Source organism: Procambarus clarkii, chromosome 81 (genome assembly GCF_040958095.1).
Source record: "Procambarus clarkii isolate CNS0578487 chromosome 81, FALCON_Pclarkii_2.0, whole genome shotgun sequence".
Classification (NCBI taxonomy): domain Eukaryota; kingdom Metazoa; phylum Arthropoda; class Malacostraca; order Decapoda; family Cambaridae; genus Procambarus; species Procambarus clarkii.
Window position 1 is genome coordinate 25537697 of NC_091230.1, and position 24377 is coordinate 25562073.

The following is a 24377-nucleotide window of genomic DNA, read 5'->3' on the forward strand; positions in this document are numbered from 1 at the left end:
TTTTATAATGTGCGATGTTAGTGCTATCGGTCTGTAATTTTTTGCCTCTGCCTTATTTCCTTCTTTATGAAGTGGTGCTATCTCTGCTGTTTTTAGTATATCAGGAATAACGCCAGTATCTAGGCTTTGTCTCCACAGAATGTGGAGGGCCTGCGATAATGGTTTTTTACAGTTCTTGATGAATATGGAGTTCCAAGAATCCGGGCCTGGTGCAGAGTGCATAGGCATACTGTTTATGGCTTCTTCAAAATCCAGTGGGGATAGGGTGACGTCTGATATATGATTTGATGTTGGTATCATATCCATGAAAAATTCATTTGGGTTATCAATCTTTAGTGCGTTTAATGGCTCACTAAAAACAGAGTCGTACTGCTTCTTCAGTAGCTCGCTCATTTCTTTGTTGTCATCGGTGAAAGTTCCATCTCCCTTTCGCAGGGGCCCGATACTAGATGTGTTTTTTTATTTTGATTTAGCATTGGAGAAAAAATATTTCGGATTTCTCTCTATTTCACCGATGGCCTTTTCCTCTCTTTGCCTCTCCTGGGTTTTGTATGATTCTTGTAGCTTGCGTTCAATTGTTTCTATTTCTTTACCTAACCTTCGCCGTTCTTGAGATAGGGTGCAACTCTCAAGTTGTTTCGCGATTCGTTTTCTTCGCCTATATAGGGAACGACGTTCCCGTTACAATCTGCATCTCTTCCTCTTTTTTCTTATGGGTATGGGGTTTGAACATATTTCTAGCGCTACTGAGCTTATTTTTTCCAGGCAATGGTTCAGGTTTGCATTTTCTAGCTGTTCTTCCCAGTTTATTTCTGTGAAGTCCTGGTTTATTTGCTCCCAGTTTATCTGTTTATTATTGAAGTTGAAGTAGCCCGTAGCGACCAACCGACACAGGGACCCTCTGCCTAAAAAATTATTTGAATGTCATATTGAAATTCCTAGCGTATAGCGCCAGGAGTGTGTAAATTAATATTTATATGCATTATAGGCCTTTCTAAAGTAATTTATAGATCTGAATATCATATATTGTCTAACAAACGAATTATTTAAGTTAATTATTTTATTTTATTTTTTTTTTAATATTTTAATTATGCCAGATACAAGTCTCATCAAAAAAAGACTTCTCATTTGAAGTCTCATTTCAAAACCACTATGTATCTAGTGCTATTATTTACTCCTTATCCATGGTTAAGATAGGTTAGGCTTCGTTAGGCTGTTTACGTTAATAAAAACGTGAAATATAAAATTCGAAAACAATTTAAGTATCCCCTACAATTTCATTTACAGAAAACCAAATTCTTCAGCCTGTTTGAAAGAAAACGAGTTAAACAGCCTATTTATATCTTAAACCAACGATTTATAAAACAATAAAGTATGAATTTTAGAATATTTTGTTTAAGAGGAAGGTTCTGTTGGTTAAACACGTAGATATTATCTAGATATTTGTGATGGAAAGAAAGAATATTATGGTTCCAATAATAGTTTACTTGTGAATTGCCATGAGATTAACAAGTGATGTACAGTACAGTATTTGTGTTACTCGCTCCATAAAAGTGCTTTGTTTTATACATTCTCTTCAAATTCATCTGTAAGTTCTCCTCTGGTGGCACCTTTTAGGCTTGTTTAATAGCCAAAGATTATAGTCGAGGAAGATTGACTAGGCGCCAATCCATAACTGTATGCCTGTGTTCACCCAGCAGTGAATCCTGGTTGTTAAATGATTTGGTGGGTTGTATTCAGGGAAAATTAAGATTAAGGGTCTCCACTATACATGCTAGTGGCTTTACAAGAATATAAGAACTCGTGTATACAGAGTATATAAAAAATAAAAAATATATAGTCTACATTATATATTTACTGTAAGCTTGGTAAATAAATAAATGTTATCACGTTCTAGTTTATTTATGAAGGTATCTACAACAGACTTGAGAATGGTCCAGGACGGACCGAAACGTCGTCGTCCCTTTACCTTCTAGTGTGTGGTCTGGTCAACTATCTACAACAATTTCTGATTATTTTATCAAGCACGCATATCTGGCTTCAGTAATAAACATGTTGCAGTATGATATCTCTCTTAAAAACTGTATCTTATTCATTATATTCATTTTCATTTGTTCTTCTTGTTGGGTTTTGTTTCCTTCATCTTCATATCACAAATCACCTCTTGATTTGTGATACAGTATTTCAAATATCATGTAAGGAATCAAATGGAATAAAGCTGCAAAGCCATATTCAAGGATATCATTTCACACCACCTATCTTGAGGTTATCTTGAGATGATTTCGGGGCTTTAGTGTCCCCGCGGCCCGGTCCTCGACCCCCAGGAAGCAGCCCGTGACAGCTAACACCCAGGTACCTATTTTACTGCTAGGTAACAGGGGCATAGGGTGAAAGAAACTCTGCCCATTGTTTCTCGCCGGCGCCTGGGATCGAACCCAGGACCACAGGATCACAAGTCCAGCGTGCTGTCCGCTCGGCCGACCGGCTCCCCTAGTTCATAGTTTGACTGCAAATTTTATTTAAGAGGTAATAAGTATATGAGTCAATACTCTCTGCATCAATTTCAGTCATCTTTAAGTCTACAAGAATAGCTAATAATTCAATTTGAATGGTGGATGCCCAATTATTGATTTATATATTCATCACAATTGTATTACTATTGGGCTAATGTACATGATAGCACTTCCTGTAGTGCTATCATGTTATACAAATACAATTGTACTATTCTTTGGTTACAAACTCTTTATTTATACTTCTTACTTTCCAAATATTGTTAATTGTCTCAATTACCACTACTAATTCAGTGCTTGAATTATTTAATACTGCACCAATAATCTTTCACTCTCTTAGTAATGGTATTATTATAGTGATGTTTTCATATACAATTGCATTATCATAATTGTAAGTAAGAGCATTGATTACAAAATTCCACTACAGTTGAGCAACAGTGGTCAGCAACATCTGATATGAAAGAATTCATGTCCTGTTCACACTCCGAGTTGTCAGGACTAAGTTATACTAACACATTATATGTTGATAAAATACTTTATTAGATAAATAAAAAGACACTATGTATATTTTTTTATTCATCCCCTTATAATTATAGAAATCAATAAAGTAAGATTTTGTCACATGTACAGGCAAACATTCAATATAAAATATGCAGGTTTTGGTTGTGTCACATCCCCCACCGAAGTCAAGGCACATAAAACATATGGAAGCCAAAGCAACTGCCACAACACCACACTTGTTGGTTGCAACCAAAATGGTCAGGTTCACTAAATCATCCCCCCCCCACCCCCACCCCCCCTCCCTCGTGTATAAAACAGAGAATCACCCACTCGTCATGTACAGTGCCCACGCTCCAGGTCATACACACGGTCAACGTGCTCCACGTATCCTGACTTGGCAAATGGGTAGAGTACATGGGCAAATAACAGTGATTTCATGTTTGCGATACTCTTGAAAAAAAGAAAAGATAAAATAAAAATATATTACATACCAGTACCCTGAGATATGTAAGACATTCTTGTTTAATCATTTCCAGTCAAGATTTTACACATTTATTGGTTGCTGAATAAAGAGAATTTTGAAATCAGTTATTTTCTTTGTCTGGTAATACAAAATTAATTAAATTTCAGTTTCTGAATATATAAGCACCCCAATAACAAACTAACAATTATTAGAGTTCTTAGTGTTCCAAAGAGTACAGAAATTAAAAAATATGAACATTCTTTCAGAAAAGAATCAATGTGGATATTTCAGGTGGCAGCCGGCAGTCACTTAAAAGTTCCCCCACAGAAGAAAATAAATTAAGTACCCTTTTTTTCCTACAATGGCCCATTTTCTGTGGCCAAATTTTTATGGCAGCAACACTTGTTGGTTTACTAAACGTTCTAAAGCTTGGCATTGTCTTCTCATTGAACGATAATTTCCAATGTTCATTTATTGCTTTTTCTACACCTTCCCTTTCTCCCTCTCCTGTTTGAGTATAATTAAGTGATGCAACTTCGTTCTTCATATTTCTTCCATTATTACCAGCAACATGTGTTTCAATTTCATACTAATATTGACTAATGTTTTCATTAAATATTTCTAGTTGTTTTAGTAATTTAAACTATGTGAGGATGGCAAGTGACAAACGTTTTGGGGAAGATTACCTCTACGGTCACCCCTGAATCCCAGTTAAAACAAGGCATCAAACATATGGATAGAATACACAAAGTTACTGACATTAACAGCATAATATAAAAATTCATATAAAAATAAACTTTTTATTTTGAAGTTTTACTGTGCAAAGACATCACCCTATATAACAAACCGAACACGTGAATACTCTCCACATCTATGTACGTCTACCATAGTTTTCTACAGAGAAAATGAGAAACACCTTGACATTATAAGGCAGACAAAGGCAATGGCACACTTTTTTTTGTCATATTATATACATAGGAGCTGTGTACTTAAAACAGTACACATCAAGAATAAGTCTTCAACAATTCGATGACATTACATAACAATGAACATCTAAAAAATGTTCAAGTCTTTGGCAAGAGGGATACAGTCAGATTATTTTTATTTAAATGCAGCTCAATCCCTAAAACTGCAACAAGACTGTTCTTCATTCACACTCCATTCATCTGCATAATATTCTTCATTGTACAGTAATACCAAGCCATGTTGACCGGACTATTTCTTTTTATAACCAAACAGATTCTTCATTCACATTTGAACACTTAATGCAAGCCAAATATTCATCACTTTCAAAATTATTGCAACAGTTTTGATATCAGTACTATATAAGACACAAAATCCTTAAATGACTTGATAAAGCTTGACTTCAGATGTTTCACTCTGGAAATCGAAGGGCGCAGTGATGTTTGGGTTATGTGGAGGAACCTCTCGCGCCCATTCCTGATACCGGAATCCACACTGAAAAAGTTTTAATTGTCATATCTTATTTCATTCTACCTTTGAAGATATTAAATCAATAAAAGATCTATAAATAACCTGTTAAGATGTTCTACAACTACAATAAAAAATAATGAGCTAGGTGTAATGACATAAAATCACACTGTAATGTGTTAAAATGATTAATTTGTACTCAAATATAAATTTCCAACTCGCAGAAAACTACATCAATCAAGTGAAGCATAAAAATATGCTACCTTTACACTAAGGCTTGGTAGGTGTTACCTGATAGTGAGATAAAAAAAAAAATGTGTGACAAACTGTAGTAAAGTCCCAGATCTATTTTGGAATACATTTATACATTATTTATAATACATTTCATGCAGAAGCGCACTGGGTGCATGAATGACTGGGTAGCTGCCCAGGACCCTTCGATTGCTGGGGGCTGCCATCTGGTGGCGAGTGTGGAGCTAACTAGCAGTTGGTCTGGGACATGTGTGCACTTAGTTCAAATCAAGGTTGCAAATGGTGTCCAAATTATTGCCAGTTTTAGTGCACTCCACCTTTCTGGTGAGTTTTACAGTTCTATTTTATGCCATCTGTTAAATATCTGTAGAACTGAAACTGAAATGGCCTCAACATATGCAGTGCCCATGGTCAATACAACTCTTTTTCAGCTATAGACTGTACAGTTCACCACTAACAGCCATCTTCAAGCTACAGTGCTGCAAAAATCATAGGTAAATTGCACTGTCTAAGTCAGCTTTTCTCAACCTCGGCTCTGCAGAACCTTGAGGTAACTAGGTGTTCGGCAAGACATAGATAAACGGGCTAATTCTAATCATGTGTAAATTTTTTTTTTAAATTTTTCTCATTTAATCTGCATGAAGAGCAAAGACAGAAATCATGTATTTTCAGTTATCGATGAAATCCGTGTTTTTATCTAAGGTACAACCCGGAATTATTTCAAGGGTACTCCGTAGGGGCAATATCACCCCACTGAGAATGCCTGGTCTAAATCCTTCTGCTTAGGAGGTTTCAAAGTTTTCATGTCACTTCTCTTTAGACCACTGCTCTCCATTTTATTTGCAAACTATGATCTTTACTTTTTTTTATATGTCGGAAACAGCACTAGTACAATGCCATACTTCCCTGCCAGCCACTTTCCTTCTGAACCATGATCAAGTTTTTCTAATAACTCTGCCATATTATCCAGGGTAAGGAAGTTCCTTTTTACCCTTGTCTGATGTACCAATACAACTCTTGCAGCATGACATGGCCTCACCATCTACATCTACTCTTATATCATCTACTATATTTAACCATCTGCAACAATCACACTTCATAGAAAATTAATTCCTTACATCTATATACTGCAGACAATCTTCTAAGGAGGGTATGGTTACTAGCAGAGCTCCCTTCTTTGCATTTGATCGCAGAAATGCCCAAATGCGCGCTTGAACACCAGCAGGCATGAAGAATTCAAACACATTGTTGAGACAAATTATGTCCGCAGCCCGCACTACTTCTCCTTGCTCCTGAATGTCACCAGGGATCACCTGAACACGGTCCTGAAATGAAGTTGAAATATAACCTCCCCACTCTGGTGCACAGCAAGCTGGTTTACCTCAATTGAAAATATTAAAGAAAATAAATAAATGCCAAACCAATGGTACTTTTAAAGACACTAGTACCATACTATCTAGGTTGGAATATTGCTGCATGTCAACAGCCACACTCAAAGCTGCTGAATTCTGGAGTACAAACATGTTCCTTACTGTTCAATACAAGCAAAGAAAACTCCTAGTTGGACTGGACAAAACAAGCATGAACAACTCACTCTACTATACTCAAAGTGCTGTATGGCCTCAACATCACATTAAATTAACACCGTACAGAATAGGATTTAATTTATACTAATTATGAAGTTGTTTTATATTGGTATTTCAGAAATAATATCTAATTAGAAGAGGCCAAAATGTTTGATTGCATTTATTTTTGTGTGTTTTTCCATATAAATGAGTGCCCAGGTTCAGTTTAAAAGTCCAGTGTATGTACTGTACTTTTCCAGTGTTACTTACTCCTTGATCTAAAAAGAACACTTACCTGAAACTGGTATTTATTGATGATTGTTTGTTGAACTTGGCATAAATCTTGATTAATTTCCACCCCGACTATTCTCCGGCATTTAGTGTAAATGTAAGCCTGTAGGAAATAGTATACATCTAATTGTAATATAATTAATTACAACATAATTACATCAAATAAATATTTTGGCGACATCAGATTTAAAATATAAGTCAGGGATGACGGATCATAATTTTGAGAATCAACTTTATTATTAAGCAATTAAAAAAATAGTTTCCTAGAAAAATCATAAAACTTAATCAGAAAATAGAATTAATGGCCTAGCAAATGACTTCAAATATACAGTACAAATTCAGATCCATTTTTCTTTAGGTAGTACTGGAAGTAGTTCAACACACTTGCAGTGATGTGTTTCTGCCTACAAACACAGTTGGTCTACTGCATGATCTGCTACTGTCTCGCAGTGATGTGTGTCTGCCTACACACGCACTGTTGCTCTACTGCATGATCTGCTACTGTCTCGCAGTGATGTGTGCGCGCCTACACACATACAGTTACTCTACTGCATGATCTGTTACTGTCTTGCAGTGATGAGTGTCTGCCTACACACGCACAGTTGCTCTACTGCATGATCTGTTACTGTCTCGCAGTGATGTGTGTCTGCCTACACAATCACAGTTGCTCTACTGCATGATCTGTTACTGTCTTGCAGTGATGTGTGTCTGCCTACACACACACAGTTGCTCTACTGCATGATCTGTTACTGTCTTGCAGTGATGTGTGTCTGCCTACACACGCACAGTTGCTTTACTGCATGATCTGTTACTGTCTCGCAGTGATGTGTCTGCCTACACACGCACTGTTGCTCTACTGCATGATCTGTTACTGTCTCGCAGTGATGAGTGTCTGCCTACACACACACAGTTACTCTACTGCATGATCTGTTACTGTCTCGCAGTGATGAGTGTCTGCCTACACACACGCAGTTACTCTACTGCATGATCTGTTACTGTCTCGCAGTGATGAGTGTCTGCCTACACACACACAGTTGCTCTACTGCATGATCTGTTACTGTCTCGCAGTGATGAGTGTCTGCCTACACACACACAGTTGCTCTACTGCATGATCTGCTACTGTCTCGCAGTGATGTGTGTGTGCGCCTACACACTGTTCCTCTACTCCATGGTGTGCTACACTTGGTACACTTCCCCATTAACCTTTTAATGAATTCTGTTTTTACATTACTTTTGCTACCATTTCGTTCCAGTTGTGTTCTTCGGTCATTTCCCGTTTCTTGTATATTTTCTCATTTGAACAAGCTTGCTGAGGTAATCCTCATTATTTCCACGTACTCTGCTTTGTGCTGCAAGTGGCATACTATCACTTATGTGATAACCAAACCAACATATGGAACTCTTCAGTAAATATTCCTGTCCTTAAAATGTGTGCAGTAATTGAAAGCATTTGAATTGTCAGGGGAAAGACTTTACAGGATGCCATCAATTCAATGGGGCAAGGTATTTAAGATGTTACTAGACACATGTACTATATACACAAAAGCAAAATATAAAGTGATAAATATTTGGATAGGTAAAGACATGCAGTAAAGCTCCAATTAATATGAGCAGCATACTCAAACCACAACCCATCTTCAAGGGATGCAGACTTACTAACCAAGTACATGCAGTACAGTATAGCTGTACAGTATTTCCATTTACAGTACTGTATACTGATCATTATTTAGCCTGTTAAAAGTATATAGCAGAATACAGGTATAAGAAATTTTCTCTAAATGTTTATCTATTTAGAAACTTTTATCTGTATAATGCCACAAAATTACTGTTTGCTTTCTCCACCGAGAAGTAGCAGTAACATAGCAGCCAACACTTAGCATGGCTATAATAGACTCACATTAAAATTGAGAAATAAATGCTTAAGTCAACACTATGAATCTTCAATGATGTGCTTTTATGAAATTTAATAATGTAGGCAAAACAACACGCTTCACAATTACCTGTAAAAGTATATATTGTACTACACACAATTGTCAGCTATTTAAAATAATATAAACGTTGTTTAACTAACATGACATTCTCTACTAACTTTTGAATTCCATTACACTCAGAATATCGTGAGTGGGTCAGTGAATATCAAAAGAATAATCCACTATATATCGTCATCTTTTAATTTAACCGGAACTCTTTTATTTTATGCTCATTTTCTTCCCCATCTCTTTACCAACAACCCAATGATGCAGAGGCTGCATATAGATACATGAAAAAAAATATTACAACTGACTCACCCCATACAATACTGCTCCTAATCTTGAGCCGATGTCAAGTAATATGGTGTCTTCGGGAATAGGTGGAAGAAGTGCACGGAAAATATAAGCTAATCTTTCTCTTGAAGCAGAGTGACTGATATATGCTGTAATGGAACAATGAAAATGGCCAGTTTTATTGGCTGTACAAAACATATTGGCACACAAAACAACTCATATTGTAACCACAAATATTTCATACAACCCATGTGAATTCATGAATATTCCCAATAGAATTACATAATACTAATCTGACAACAGAATTTTTTTTTTAATTTGATGCTCTACATGACCACGGTGGTGCCGTCATTTGAACAATAAGACCATAGTTTGGGCAGGACTCCCCATTATCACAGGTCATTTGGGAAGGCATTTATAAGCTAGTTATTTGACAAGCTAGTAACAATACTGTTATATCATAGAAAGGAAAATAACCTATTCATCCACAATAAATCATCGCAAAGCCACTTTTATTCAACAATGTTGTTCAATCTGAAGTACAAAACTCAGGGAAAATTGTTTCAAATTAAGTTTATATTACAAAGTTAAAAATCAGCTTAAACTTTAACAAATGTTACAAAACATTTGACAGAAAACCTGTTTATTTTATTAATTTGCCACATGTAAATGGAAGGTGCTATACCTAACATAATACTGAAACCATGAAAAGTTACTTTAACCCCCAGCCACGAAAGGTTAAGATGTAGATTAATAACATTTACGAGTCTTATAGAGGATAAATGATGAATGGGGATGAAGTACAAGTACACACCAATAAAATGACAGTACTGGTATCCTCAAACTTTGTAAATGAATTTTACCAAAGACAGCCTCGGGAGAATCACTATATATTCACAAAGAGAAAGAGAAGTTGGGATATTAACAAGCACAGTGGACAAAAAGTAACTGAAAACTAATAAAACAAGAAATGTTTAAGCATGCAAAGACAAAATTGATATAGCAGATATAAGAGTCAGAGCAGGAATACCAACATAATAAGAGAGCATAGGGAGATGATGGAGTATGGAAGAACAACTATCACTGATGAACGGTAGAATTTCACCGAGAGGACTATGCCTCTCCTGCCGGGTAGTAGCAAACACTTTACTGAACTCTTGAGTATAATTACATAAACATGACTACTTTATATGATTTGAACTGAAAATGGCAAAATTACAGCATTTTAATTTTCCAATAATACTATTCGACCAAAAGCATTACCAATAAACAATAATCCTGTAATTATTTTTTGAAACAAATTAAGAAGACATTCAGATATAATAAACATAAATGAATACATGTATTAGGATGTTAAATTTTCCAAAACCCATAACAAGTACTGTACCCTTTTATTTAGACTTGTTCACAGTCTATTGCTCCACAATGACTATCAACTCTCCTTTTTTACTCCTCGGCCAACTTTTTTTCTCGGGTTACTGTATATTCTTTGCTATTCTGTATTCTGCAGTTACTGTATATTCTTTGCGCTATATTATATAGCGCGCAGGACTCGTAATTCTGTGGCGCGGGTTCGATTCCCGCACGAGGCGGAAACAAATGGGCAAAAGTTTCTTTCACCCTGAATGCCCCTGTTACCTAGCAGTAAATAGGTACCTGGGTGTTAGTCAGCTGTCACGGGCTGCTTCCTGGGGGTGGAGGCCTGGTCGAGGACCGGGCCGCGGGGACACTAAAGCCCCGAAATCAACTCAAGATAACCTCAAGATAACTCAAGTATCACTCAATCTATTCTTATACAACATAATCATGTGAATAAACAAACCCATAATATAGCATTCATATCAAATGACTTCAGTAATCCTCCCCCTCTTAACAACCTCTCTAATATCAGTACAGTACTTGTATTCACTCGCCAATAAATTACATAAAAATTGGTCAGCAGCATACTGATTAAATTGACAAGCAACCTTTTATAACTCATCTATGGAAGCTGATGTTCCCCTATAGATTTATAGGGTAAGAAAGCTTCATGACTAAGTTTTGATAATTTTCTGTATGATATCTTATTGATGAAATCACTCAAATATTGCAAAAAGATTTAAAATATCAAAATACATATGCAATAACCAATCAAAGTGTGTTTGTTCAATGAAAAAAAACACAAAGTTGCTAGCCAATACCAAGACTCATAAATAAAAAGTATGCACAGATTAAATTTATATTTAACTCACTAATGGGTTGCGTATTATGTGATGAACAATCAACACAATAGTTGCGTGCCAGCTCTCCAGTGTCACACAACTCGTCGACCATGTCCTCATCATAAAGAAAGGCATCAACATGTAGGGTATGAGTTGGGTCACAATCTGCATTCTGGAACAAAAAAACCAGCGTTGAATGGAATGAAACACCATTTTCTAGGCAAGTCCCAGAGCTTACCGAGCTGATATGCAAGTATTAGACCGTGGCAACAATTCTTCAAATGGAGTTCTAATGCCTACTGGGGACCACGAGCCAGAACCTGGCCCCCCTCACCAGGATCAATAGCCTATAGAAACTTCCATGTGGTTAGAAGCATTCTATGTCTGCCATCGGCCAGGTTAGGCCCCCAGAAAGGTAGGCGTCCCAAAACAGACCCCAACTGGTAAAACATTGCTACTAAAAGCCGAACTGCTAAGCAGAACTCCCCAGTCTGAAAACAAGCAAACAAGCATGATGTCACATCTGTCACTGCACCGCCTGTCTGCACAGCTCTCTCCTCCCTGGGAGGGGGAAAGGGGGGGGGGGGTGGCAGACCCCTGATATGAAATTGCATATCAGCCAGGTAAGCTCTGGGGAGACGGAGGGGCTCTCCACAGAAATTGACTTAAATAGGCAAAGAGCAAGTAGTTTCCTGCACCACAACAATCAATTTAATCTGACTGTATAGTTGTAGATACAAGATAAACACTTGACAGATGGTAGGAACTAAGACTTACAAATATATCTATTATAACAAATTTAAATGGATTATTAATTTAGCTGTTCATACAAAATAACTAAATTAAAATTCCAGCACTCAAAAACACAAAACAGATAAACATCCTCATGCACATACAATACTGCTTTGTAAATATATATATCCACATAAAGCTCTATCTTTTTTTATAACACACAAAAATCAAACAATTTACTTTTATAAACACCAAATCCCTAGACAAATAATCTTAAAAAATTTCATCCAAATGTACCTTCCATGCCAGAGAGATGCACAAGCGTGCTCAGACTCTCATGCGAAAAGCTGGAACTGCAATTTTTCTATATAGCTATCTGTAGCACTTGATAATTTTTGCATCCCCAATACCAATACAATATCTCACTTCTTATTAGTGCCAAATGTGGTAACTAGAAGGTAAGGATGCACACACTGTCTAATCATTTAACAAATGTTTAGTAATGTACTGTTGTAGTGCATTTGATAAATTATAGTATTAAACCTGTAGTGTACAGTACTATAATCAAAACATATAGGTACGGAATATTATACAAGAAACATTACTAAAAATGCTATTGTAGTACCTAGGGATCATATCTTTAAATTGCCAATGTTTACATCTTATTTGGTAAAATTTAGCTCATCTCTGAATCTTCTCCAAGTCCCAAATACACCTGTGATAATCTACAGCTTAATATTAACTTTCATTAAATTACCCGAAAACTAATGCACATTATTCGGAGAAATGAGGTACAGTACTGTAACTTCTGAATCTCAAGCCCTCATTTCCAGCTATTACTCTCCTAATGTCTTCAGACACTTCTTTGTGATAAAAGAACAAAAGTCAGGTGTATTGTCTTACTGTACCTCTCCTACAGAAGGGAAGGTGATCTGTTCAGTTGGCAAAATGGCATTAAGTGGCATGATTTCACGGAGGTCGTCGGCAATCTTTCGTAGTTTGGTGTCTCCTGAACTGTAATCCGAGGTACATGCAGGTGCCAATGGTGGTGGTGGACATGGTGGGGGACATACCATCAAGGTAGGGGCAACTGTGAAGAAATAAAATTATGCAGAAATAAAAAAAAAAAAAAAATAAGATTTGGAAGAAAGTGAATGCAGTATGATGAAAAATTGAAAAATACGAACAAATAAATAAATAGGGATACAGGTATTAAAATTAAACAAAATTTAAGTCCTTCTTACTTTCCAAAATGTAATACCCATGGGGTGTGTAAAGCATTCATGGAACAGTAAACAGCTTAATGTATAACTTACTAAATGACCCATAGTGAATGACCCTGTGACCGGCCCGTGGGGATGCTAGGTCCCGAAATCATCTCAAGGTAGTGTCTAGTTACTGTTTCACACCTTTATTTATTGTGTAACTAGTGAAGATTTACAATATTATGGTTAGCACAATTAAATACTGTCAATTTAATAGGGGGTGGCATGCATACTATATTACATTATTTTGAACAATTATGCGGGAAAGCTGCAGGTCTGGTTATGAATGGAATATGCAGAAATAAATAAATGTTAGAATAAAGGAATGGGGATTGTGAGGTGTGACGATATTCACGCTATATGTGGAGTAAGGTGTGACAATATCCACGCCATATGTGGAGTGAGGTGTGACGATATTCACGCTATATGTGGAGTAAGGTGTGACAATATCCACGCCATATGTGGAGTGAGGTGTGACGATATTCACGCTATATGTGGAGTAAGGTGTGACAATATCCACGCCATATGTGGAGTGAGGTGTGACGATATCCACGCCATCTGTTCTGTTCTGGCCAAGTTCTGTTAAATGCTATGCAAAGTTTTTATGTTGGAACCAGTGCATGTGTAAGAGCTATAGTATAATTAGTGATCAATTCAGAATTGCAAATGCACAAGAGGGTTGTGAGACATCACTTTGGCTAATTAATACCGTATCTACATGAATGAGGTCACCCAACTATAAATGTGCAAACAGTTATGAATAAAACATTTGAATTTGACAAGGGAGGTCAATGTGAAAATATTAGAAAGTAGTGTAAAATCCATTATGAGCAACTGTAGCAAATACAATTTTATGTATGCAGGGGATTGTTCTTTTAGTAGTGACAAAGAGCTATGCATCTAGATGGATATTTTATTAATGAGAGGACTGGCATAATTAACGATGAGGAAAGAAGGAAGCTATTGGAAAAATAAATGTGAATGATGGAGTGCCGGATTTAAATTATTCTACTACTGCAGCTTATCCCAAGGCCAGGCTTTTCTGGTGATGACAATTGGTCTAATATCACTACCAATCTGATCTAGCCCTTCATGCAAGAACCTGTCTAATTCACTCTTGAAAACTTAAATCTTGAGAAAATTTTTGAAACAGGATGGTGGTACTGTATTGTGATTTCACTGTGTATGTCAACCATTGTTTCAGCAATATTCCACATTTGCTGGAAAATGCTCAACAGGGAAGAGGGAGCGAGTGGGGTGGACAAACAGAAGGGTGAATGGGGCAGGCAGATGGGAGTGTGGCAGAGGCGAAGGGAATATGGGTGGATATTTGGATGTGGATAGGGTGGTAATGTCAATGGATACATACTGTTGTTGGTGATGATCTGATGAGGTTGAGATTTCAATGAGTGTGGATATTTGGTGTGGGAATACAGTGTTCAGGAAGGAGCAGGGGTTGAGTGGGCATATAGCTAGTGGTGGTATATTGCAGGTAGGGATGAGGGTGTGGTTGGTATATAGTTGGTAGGCAGACACTGATAACAATATTGCAGGTAGGGATGAGGGTGTGGTTGGTATATAGTTGGTAGGCAGACACCGATAACAATATTGCAGGTAGGGATGAGGGTGTGGTTGGTATATAGTTGGTAAGCAGACACTGATAACAGGTGTTTGAGGGTGAAGGTAGAAATGAAAGGAAGGGAAGGGAAAGGAATGTGGAAGGGTGGTGAAGATATTGTAACAGAGGGGGAAGGTTAGGGGAGGGGGGGGGGAACATTGGGGTGAGGCAAAGGGATGCTGGTGGTAGGTGTGTAGCTAGGGGTTGGCAGCCTCATTATAGATAAAACTATCTGGCCTTGTTCCTGTGCAATACAAAAATATATATATTGACACCAAAAGCAATATCCATAATTATATTTTCATTTGGCTTAGGAACAGTACAGTAAATCTATATATTGTGGCAAAGCCGACATGTGGCCAATTACTAAAACAAGAATATAATAGTGAGTTACATATGCTTCTTACAAAATGAACACAAAATATGTTATTGTACAATGAGGAATATTATAAGATGTACTGTACAGTACATTAAAAGCAGTAATTGCTAATGGGCTACACTAACCAATAATGAAAGCTAAATGTTTTAATCATACACTTAAGCTTAAAAGCCAATGCCATCAGTACCTGATCTGCACAAGTTAAAAGCACACAAATTCAGATATATGCAAATTTATTTTTAAGACCAAGGCTCTGAGTGCGCCGCAACAAATTTGGCAGTGCGTGAATTATTCAAGAGTGCACGAATGCTGCTTTAGCCATATGAGAGTTGTTCCAGGCGCCTGATCTGTCGGTTTGGCGCGCAGCTTGTCTCGCCACTCTTGTTTTCCTCCCACCTCTCCTCCAAGTTGTGCCACACGTTCAAGCACCACATTTATAACCAACAATGCCTCCAAAATATCTTGAGTTTTATGAACTTTTGCATTACATTACTGTGTCATGCAATTTTTTAGTAACCAATAATCTGTATTATTAAATTTATTAGTTACAGTATTTAGTTATATACAATAGTTGTTCATTTAATAAACATCTTTGAATAATCTTCATGACTAGGCCATGATTGTAACTATAGATTAGGAAATTTCTACACATGTCTTCTAAACAAATACAGTATATACAAATTTACTCAATAAGGTAAACTATGATTCAAGATAAACATTTGCCAAATATCAAGACTACATAAAATGTAATGCCATCCAGTAAAGTTAAAGGGAACCAGAATACTGTAGTGACTTAGGTTGTGTCAATGTAAAGCATTAACATGTGTGCACTTTTAACATGTACAGTACAATATAGTAAATGTACAATCATGGTCATATTATTATTTACTTTTCTGTTTTCTGTCATGATGTTGCCTTCTGAATTTTCATGTTTAGGCCTCATTTTCATAAATAAATTTATTTTCTCATTACTGTATCTTGTTAAGGTAATGGATGTACAGTACTGTATTATTCATCTATATTTTGATTTTGAATATTCTTCCTCTATTTACTACATTGTCTTTTCTTATAATTTAGATTTTTCAAAAGCTGCTAATGCTTTAGTTTTCCTGACATTAAAACTGAACAGTGTACTGTATTTTGTATATTAATGATGTTTTCAATAATTTATATCATTCTGAAAATATAAGAGATAAAACGGGATCTGATAATGCTGTACTATACGTTAAAACTAGGTATTCAATCAATTATTTCAAATTATCTTTATGAGTTACAGTATCGTACCTTCATTAACCCTTAAAGGACTCGGCTAATTAAAATTAATACAGTACAGTACATCATAGTGCACACGAGAAAAAATTATTCACAAAACTAATGTCAAAAAATTTTCATTTGATAATATGAGCACAGGAAGTAACCACAAATAGCAACTGGAGTTGCTTAAGAGTTGAACTCCTGCAAACGGGACAAAAACTGTGGCTGGCAATAATTACCTCCTCTAATCCAAGTGTCGTCAACCCACGCTAGGAAGGCTTTTCTCGTCTCGGGTTGAGGGATCTGCTGCAGCACAGCCAGGAAGGCCTCCTGTGCCCCCTTCAGGTCCATACTCCACCTGTAAGATAATACCTGGGTGAGTTCACTACCAAGCTTAACAAAACTAAATCATTTAATAATACATAACATTTATGAGACCCTGGTTTAATAACATTTTACCATAAATAAATTATTAAATGCCTGGAAACTATTGTAGGAATGCAGGTACTATACTGTGCACATCTACTCAAGTTTAAGCTTTATAATAAAGATTAAGCTTGCTATAAATAAATACATTAGCATACCAGATAATTTACCTAACTTACGAGCACAACATTATTTTGCAGTTGATGATGCGCGCAGCAATATGTTGAACACATTGGGTCTGACTCGTAACTGGTTGGGTGATCATGCAGAGCCTTGCTCTTTGGCTTGGGAATACCTCTCTAAGCCTAGTAGACATCACAACCTTACAGGTACAGTAATGTATAAAAAAAAAAAAAGACGAAACACTACACTTATTTGTAAATATTCCCTACAATGATACAGTATAAAATGTACATAGTGTACTACCGTCAATAACCATGAAAAATGTAAGACTATCATGGGTATAATGTGACCATTTTGAGACCAGGTTTTCAACCTATGTGCTTTTCAGAGGGCTGAAGCAAAGTTTAAAAAAAATCAAGACAGACCACGTCATACTTGTGATAAGAGAACTGTACACACCGATATTAACAACCTGAACACTAAAATTAGGTTTAATAATACAGTATAAATAAAGCTCAAATAAAAGACACACAAACTTCGAGAATTGTACAGTACTTTAAGATGAATCCTTACGTAACCTAAGGCTCGTGAATATGTTGAAAAGGGGCTGATAATACACAATGTTTTACGATAAGTCACAGGATATATGGGGCACTGAACTATTTGGATACACTAAGATAATGGGGCACTACATTATCAGCAAAGATTTCATATCTCAAAGCTGAAGGTACAGGACTTAATGGTCCAGGATGGAACAAAATGCCATCTGCAATCCTTCATGTAGAATAGGGTAGCAAAGTGTAAATAAAAAACTAGTTATAACGTCATCTAATATTTCCCTTTTTGCAAGATGGTTAGTTATACTGTACATGGAAACAGGTGAGAACATGAAATGCAAGGCTGAGATCTAGCCTAACATATGGCTACAGCACAAGAACAATGCAGTGTATACCTAAGCTTGTTAATAAAAAAAAAAATACTCTAATTCAGATTTGAGAGTTACCTGATATCTAGTTTATTTAAACAATTATATTATTCCAACATTACTAACATAATATTAAGAAATAACATTTCTGTTGAGTTTTATTTCATAATTATATCATTGTGATAACAGACATAAAAGCTGCCCATATAGAAGAAGTTTGCCAAAAAAATATATTTCACATAAAATGTAACCTCCATTATAAACAAATTTTGACAAGAATATCACTCGTAAAACGTCATACTTTGAACTCCACTAGACTCCCGGCCGCTATTTACCCCTTTGCCCATATACATAATTCACAAACCCCCCCAAAAAAGGCCCTTAACTGGCCTTTTTAACTGGGCAGGAGCCCAGATACCCGGCAGGACAGGCCGGCTCAGCGGGTCCTGCTCCACGCGGCCGCCCAGCTGATGTATGTAAACACTGAGTCACGTGACATACAATAAGCGCATGTATACATATATACCTTCATACATGGGGTTTATTCAGGATATATATATATATATACATTGTATACCCCCTGAATTGTTTAAGAGTCATAGTACAGCACTGTAATATTTTTATATGGCCATGAGTCACGTACAGTGTTTCGGGCAATATCTATTACTTTTGCAATTGACATTGGGTTTTCTCCTTACTGGAGTATGTTGTACTTTTTATAATTAATAATAATAGTAATTCATTTTCTCGAGGACAGGCAGCTTGTATATATACACAAGCTGTCTGTCCAAGCTATATAAGCCGTATAGCTATATACCAATACATAGTACCAATACATAGCATAGTACATCTGTACTATGCTATGTATTCTCACAAACCCAATGTACCTTCTTGTATATAAATAAATAAAAAATAAATAAATAAATATAAGTTATGCGGCTTATATAGCTGAAAACAACATTATATGGGGTCCAGTCCTCAACCCATTATGGCGAGCTTCAGCCTCCGGGCCCCGCCTTCACAACTGTCAGCCGTCAACAACAGTATAACTCCAGAGTCCCATTGTGTCTTGTAATATCTGTGTTACACCAATGCCGGGAGTGTCACAAGGAGGTAACGGGGGCGGCATATTGTTCCTGGCATAATAAGTTACAACCGGTCCTTACAGCAAGATAAGGGGGGGGGGGCCCTCGATTGCATAATAGCGGCCCTCTCGAATAGCAAGTCGCATTTTGACGTTTAAATCCCCTACGGCCACAATATGATGTACTATAAACCACGCCGGCTTGCCAAAAGTGACAGGCTATCCCATTTTCTATTCGTGGGTCGTCAGATAGGCTAGGTTCGGGTAATTAAGTACGTCGTTTTTATGACGTTGTGGTAACTATAGAGACTTCGGGCTGCCAAATCCCCCACAAAGCCAGAATGAGGACCAGAGTTGTTATAGATTCAGCTACTCGGAACAAGTTCCAAGTAGCACGGGCTATGGTGAGCCCGTAACTTACCTGGCACAGGAGCGGGGCAAGTAGCACGGGCTATGGAGAGCCCGTAGTGGACTTACTGGGCAAAGGAGCGGTGCTGAATGAATCGTGAGGTCCAGAGGCACAAGCACATTGCCTTTGAGCATGTCGTGATGTGGAAGTGTGGGGTGCGGGCTTGGGAGTACCAATTGTGTCGGGTTCGAATCCTCCTTATGGCTCCTACTGATTTTCTCTTTGCCAGAGGCACAATTTACAGATATTTATATCAATTCTTGATTTTGGTATAGGGTTCATTAATACTAATTAAACTGAACTAATTAACTTGGCCTAATGAATACGAGAGAAGCATCGCGCAAGACTTCATGAGGAGACCATGAGGCTAAAGTGGCGAAGAAACAATCTCGGAAAACTATAATGGTTAGAAAAATGCAGCTTTTTTTTTAACACCGAGTTCTCTCTAAATGTTTATATAAGGTATACTGATTATACCTTTGACTCTTCATCTGCAGCACTAATTAAATAACTAAATGTATATTGCTTATGCCTCCAAAGTATAGAAAGAACCTATTATTCCCTGTCCAATCTTCCATTAGATGTCTTCCCTAAGGTGCCTAAAGCAAAGGTGAAACAAAGTTTCAGGGCAATAATAACCATTTTCTATACTGCAGAGGTACTCCTTGTTCTAACACCATAAAGGACCAGGTGGCGCAGTGGTAACACACTTGCCCTGCATCCCACACTTCGCCAGCGATTTGGCTCAGGTTCTTATCCTGGTCGGGGAGGATTGACTAGGTGCCAATCCTAAACTGTACGCCTCTGTTTGGGTACGCTCGTTTGTTATAAACTATTATAATATATGCGAACAAGCCTGAATGGTCCCCAAGACAATATGCAACTGAAAACTCACACCCCAGAAGTGACTCGAACCCATACTCCCAGGAGCAACGCAACTGGTATGTACAAGACGCCTTAATCCACTTGACCATCACGACCGGTTAATGAGGTGATAGCCGAGGCTATTTGAACCACCACACCGCCGGCACTCGGATAGTAATCTTGGGCATAGCATTTTACCAAATCACCTCATTCTTTGGGGCACACGTGAGGAACACAAATGCGAACAAGCCTGAATGGTCCCCAGGACATTATTATAATATATATTATAATATATATATATATATATATATATATATATATATATATATATATATATATATATATATATATATATATAGTACGCTGGTTTGTTATATATACGATTGGCAGGTCGTATTCCAGGGAAACTAGTGTGTAAGGCTAGTCATCAGCTAACGAATGAAAAAAAATTCATAGCCTGCTAACAAGGGTCAGCAGTCGTCTGTCCCTGTACTTTTAAATACAGTTTAACAAATTATAGATACAAAAATATTCAGAAAATTGCTGAGGATGTATATACACAGACAATTAGTGTCAGACTAAACAATTGACCAAGCTCCACACATACAGATAACTGCACTACAGCTGACTACTAATGAGCGACATATACAAGCAGAGTAATGATGACCAAAGCACACATCATCGCCTGCAAGCAGAGTAATTATTTATTTTCTGCGAATTAAAATAAACTCTTGAAGCCCTTGAAACCTCAACCTGAAGCCTCAACAAGGCATTTGAATTGCATGTAACAAACATGAAATTAAACTGGGTCCAAGTATTCCAATATCAACTATCAAAACCACACTACAAGAAACTAGGGCAACGGAGTTTCAACATGGCATCCAAATTAATTAATTAAGTAAGCCAAGCCGTAACTTGGTGGCGCCTCTCAGTCTCCTTTTTGTCGCTGGGACTGTCATGCGTCAGAGTGCGTTTGCGTGCGTCAGAGGGCGTTTGTGTGTATATACCTTAATTAACACTATTTACCCAAATTATTGCAGTTTAAATATGATATATTGTAAATCGAATACATTCTCTGACATTAAAAATCACTATAATACAGTGATTATGTACGAAACATGAACATTGGTTTACACACAGAGTTGAAGTTGAATGTTGACATTTTTACAAGCTAAGATTTAGCCTGGCGAGGCTGGGCACAGTTTGGGCTCCGTTTTTGTTCCTTTCAGTTATCCTGACCTTGGCTCCCAGCACCCAGCACCCAGGAGGACTAGCAGGGAGTGCCTGCTGGCCCTGTGGCTCATGTCGTTCCTGCTCTTGGTAAGTGGGACTCGTAATTTTGCATCATATTCCTCCCATGGTCGACTTTCCCGCGGGAATATTTTATTATTTTGTATTTTGATTTAGTTCCCGGGAAATTTTTGTGTACTGTTGTGTTCCGTATGGAGGTGGAATTTCATTACCTTTGTGACCGTTCTGTGTATATTTTCTTTTGTATTTACGTGACTTGTTGTATTTTCTGTATGCTACCCCCATGGGCATACATCATACATCATGCATTGTTTTTATTATTGTATAGGTACTTTGTCAGCCAGTGGGACTAGTGTAGAGTATGTGGCCTGCGAGGCTCTCTACATAAATGCATAGACTCAGTCTATATAATTATGGTTTGATTTTCTCAATCCAAAATTTTGAGGATGGAGGCTTGTTGTGGTTGTCCTGAAGGTGCTGATGTTTGCTTGATTTATTGTATGTGCCGCATATATATTGCATGTTTTGTATTTTAAATGAGGGCGAAAAAACAAGCTAATTCAAAACAGAATTCGAAAAAAACGAAAATCCGAAAAACAGATAATTCAAGGTTTCCAGTTCTCCGCGATGAGGGTATACAAGTTTGGATTGTGATGGGTTCCTGTTATGAAATCCGCCCGGTTTAATTGCTTATTAGGCACATGCTAACTACAAATTCATTGGCCTCTAGAAAACATACTTTTTTAGCAGGCATGACCAAACTACCAACACGTTGGGTATCATTATTATTTCATTGTCTGCTCACGTCAGTTCGACTATTTAGTTCCTGACCCCTTCCAAGTGCTTATATAGCCATAAGGGCTTGGCGCTTACCCCCTGATAGTTCCCTTCCCTTCACGTCAGTTCGAATAGTACATCGTATTTTGACGTGTAAATCTCCCCCCCCCCCAAGGGTAAAAAATTGCTGAAGTAAAAATCATAGCGGCTCGCAAAACTGACATGATGTGCAGTTTTCTATTCGTAGATCCTCGGTTAGGTTAGGTACTGGCAATTTAGTACATCATTTTAGTGACGATGTGAACGGTGGAGAGGGAAGGGAAGGGAACTATGAGGAGGAAGCGCCAAGCCATTACAACTATATAGCACTTGGAAGGAGTCAGGATAAGGATTTGGGATGGGACGGGGGATAGGAATGGTGCCCAGTCACTTGGACGGTCGGAACGGTGGAGAGGACGGGCTGCTGCACATACACTGCAGACGATGCTCTGCTGGACACCGGTTTAGTTCATTTCGTTTGTGGTACACATTTCTTCTATAATTTATCATATTTCTTAACCTGGCGATGCAAACGTTTATGTAATTCAAGTTGAAGTATGTTTATTGAGACAAGAAAGAAATACATCTCAAAGGGATAGAGTAGCTTAGGCTATTTCTACCCCCCCCCCATTTGATGTAATTATTACAAATAATTTTAAAGTTCTCAAATACAGTACAGTATAGTAAAATGGTTTTACGGGTTGGGCAGTCGCCTACTGTAATAAGAATATCTAAACTAATACGCTGCTAATTATTTACCCTTATTCCGTCACCCCATCACCGTAAAGTGATAGTATTTACAGTAAATATTTGCTCCAAGTACCAATATGTAGTGATGAACCACCGCAAAAATGACGTTTTGTATTATTTAATTTGGCCAAATGGAAAACTGTTTTCTTTTTAACAACAACGTAAGTATAAAACCTAACCTACCCTCTCCTTGCACTCCTAGGTGTACACACTACCTTAGGTCTAATATAGGACATTATATTTGCTAGTATTTGCCTAGTATATTTGCTATACTAGGCCTAGGAATAGTTAACTTCGGGTTTTAGCTTAATTTTTTTCGGACTATAAAATTAAAAGTAGTGGGTCCATCACTACATATTGGTACTTTCGAACAAAAAATTATTGTAAATACTATCATTGCTGGAGGGTAGGCTGTATACTGAAGGCATGATAGATTGTATAAAATAATAATAATTACAATCCAATCCAAACACTGCAATAATCAGATTAATTATTTATTTATTGGAGTTGAAGATCAAAACCCGTTTCAGAGTGAAGTTTCTTTTTTATGTTGAATATATAAATTTTTGTTTAAATACATTATAATCAACTTAAAAAATTTACCATTCCATGTAGCGGTCTTAATAAAAACTTTCCGAGTTTGCTGGTCCATAATATGTTAGGGCATAGCAAGAATGTTTGATTTGTTAAATTTATTTAAAAAAAAAAACACCATCAGGCTTTGAAAACACCGAAACAATCTTGTGGCTAATGTAGGAATATAAGAACATTATCAGTATTTGTATATTGCCAAATTATTAAATTATAAGATTGTAATTAAACTTGTAACATGCATAATGTGCTTTTCATGCCATATTCTGTGTACCTGATTTGTGTGTGTGTGTGTAGGGGGGAGGGGGTTTAAAGACCAAATGGGCGCATGTTGGACAAATGACATGGATTCAGTATGACTGAAGCGTGTTTTGCCCACTGGGGAGAAATGTAATCACTCGCCTCTCGGGTA

The 24377-nt window shown here is 37.2% G+C and overlaps 1 protein-coding gene across 7 annotated transcripts in view; it reads right to left on the reverse strand.

Moving 5' to 3' along the window:
* Nucleotides 1-3026: 3026 nt before the first annotated feature.
* Nucleotides 3027-24377, reverse strand: part of LOC123773194 (uncharacterized) — a 57782-nt gene continuing 36431 nt past the window's right edge. For 2 of the 7 annotated variants that reach the window (XM_069315466.1, XM_069315465.1), the window contains exons 2-8: nt 16966-17084; nt 13119-13300; nt 11509-11650; nt 9302-9426; nt 7018-7116; nt 6276-6482; nt 3027-4932 (exon numbers count right to left, since the gene is read on the reverse strand). In XM_069315466.1, the coding sequence (XP_069171567.1) occupies nt 4816-4932; nt 6276-6482; nt 7018-7116; nt 9302-9426; nt 11509-11650; nt 13119-13300; nt 16966-17077 (984 nt within the window). In that variant the 5' untranslated portion in view covers nt 17078-17084 and the 3' untranslated portion in view covers nt 3027-4815. Of the gene's footprint in view, nt 4933-6275; nt 6483-7017; nt 7117-9301; nt 9427-11508; nt 11651-13118; nt 13301-16965; nt 17085-17322; nt 17475-18501; nt 18704-24377 lie in introns of those variants that run through there. The other 5 variants (XM_069315459.1, XM_069315461.1, XM_069315464.1 and 2 more) reach the window with 5 other exon arrangements.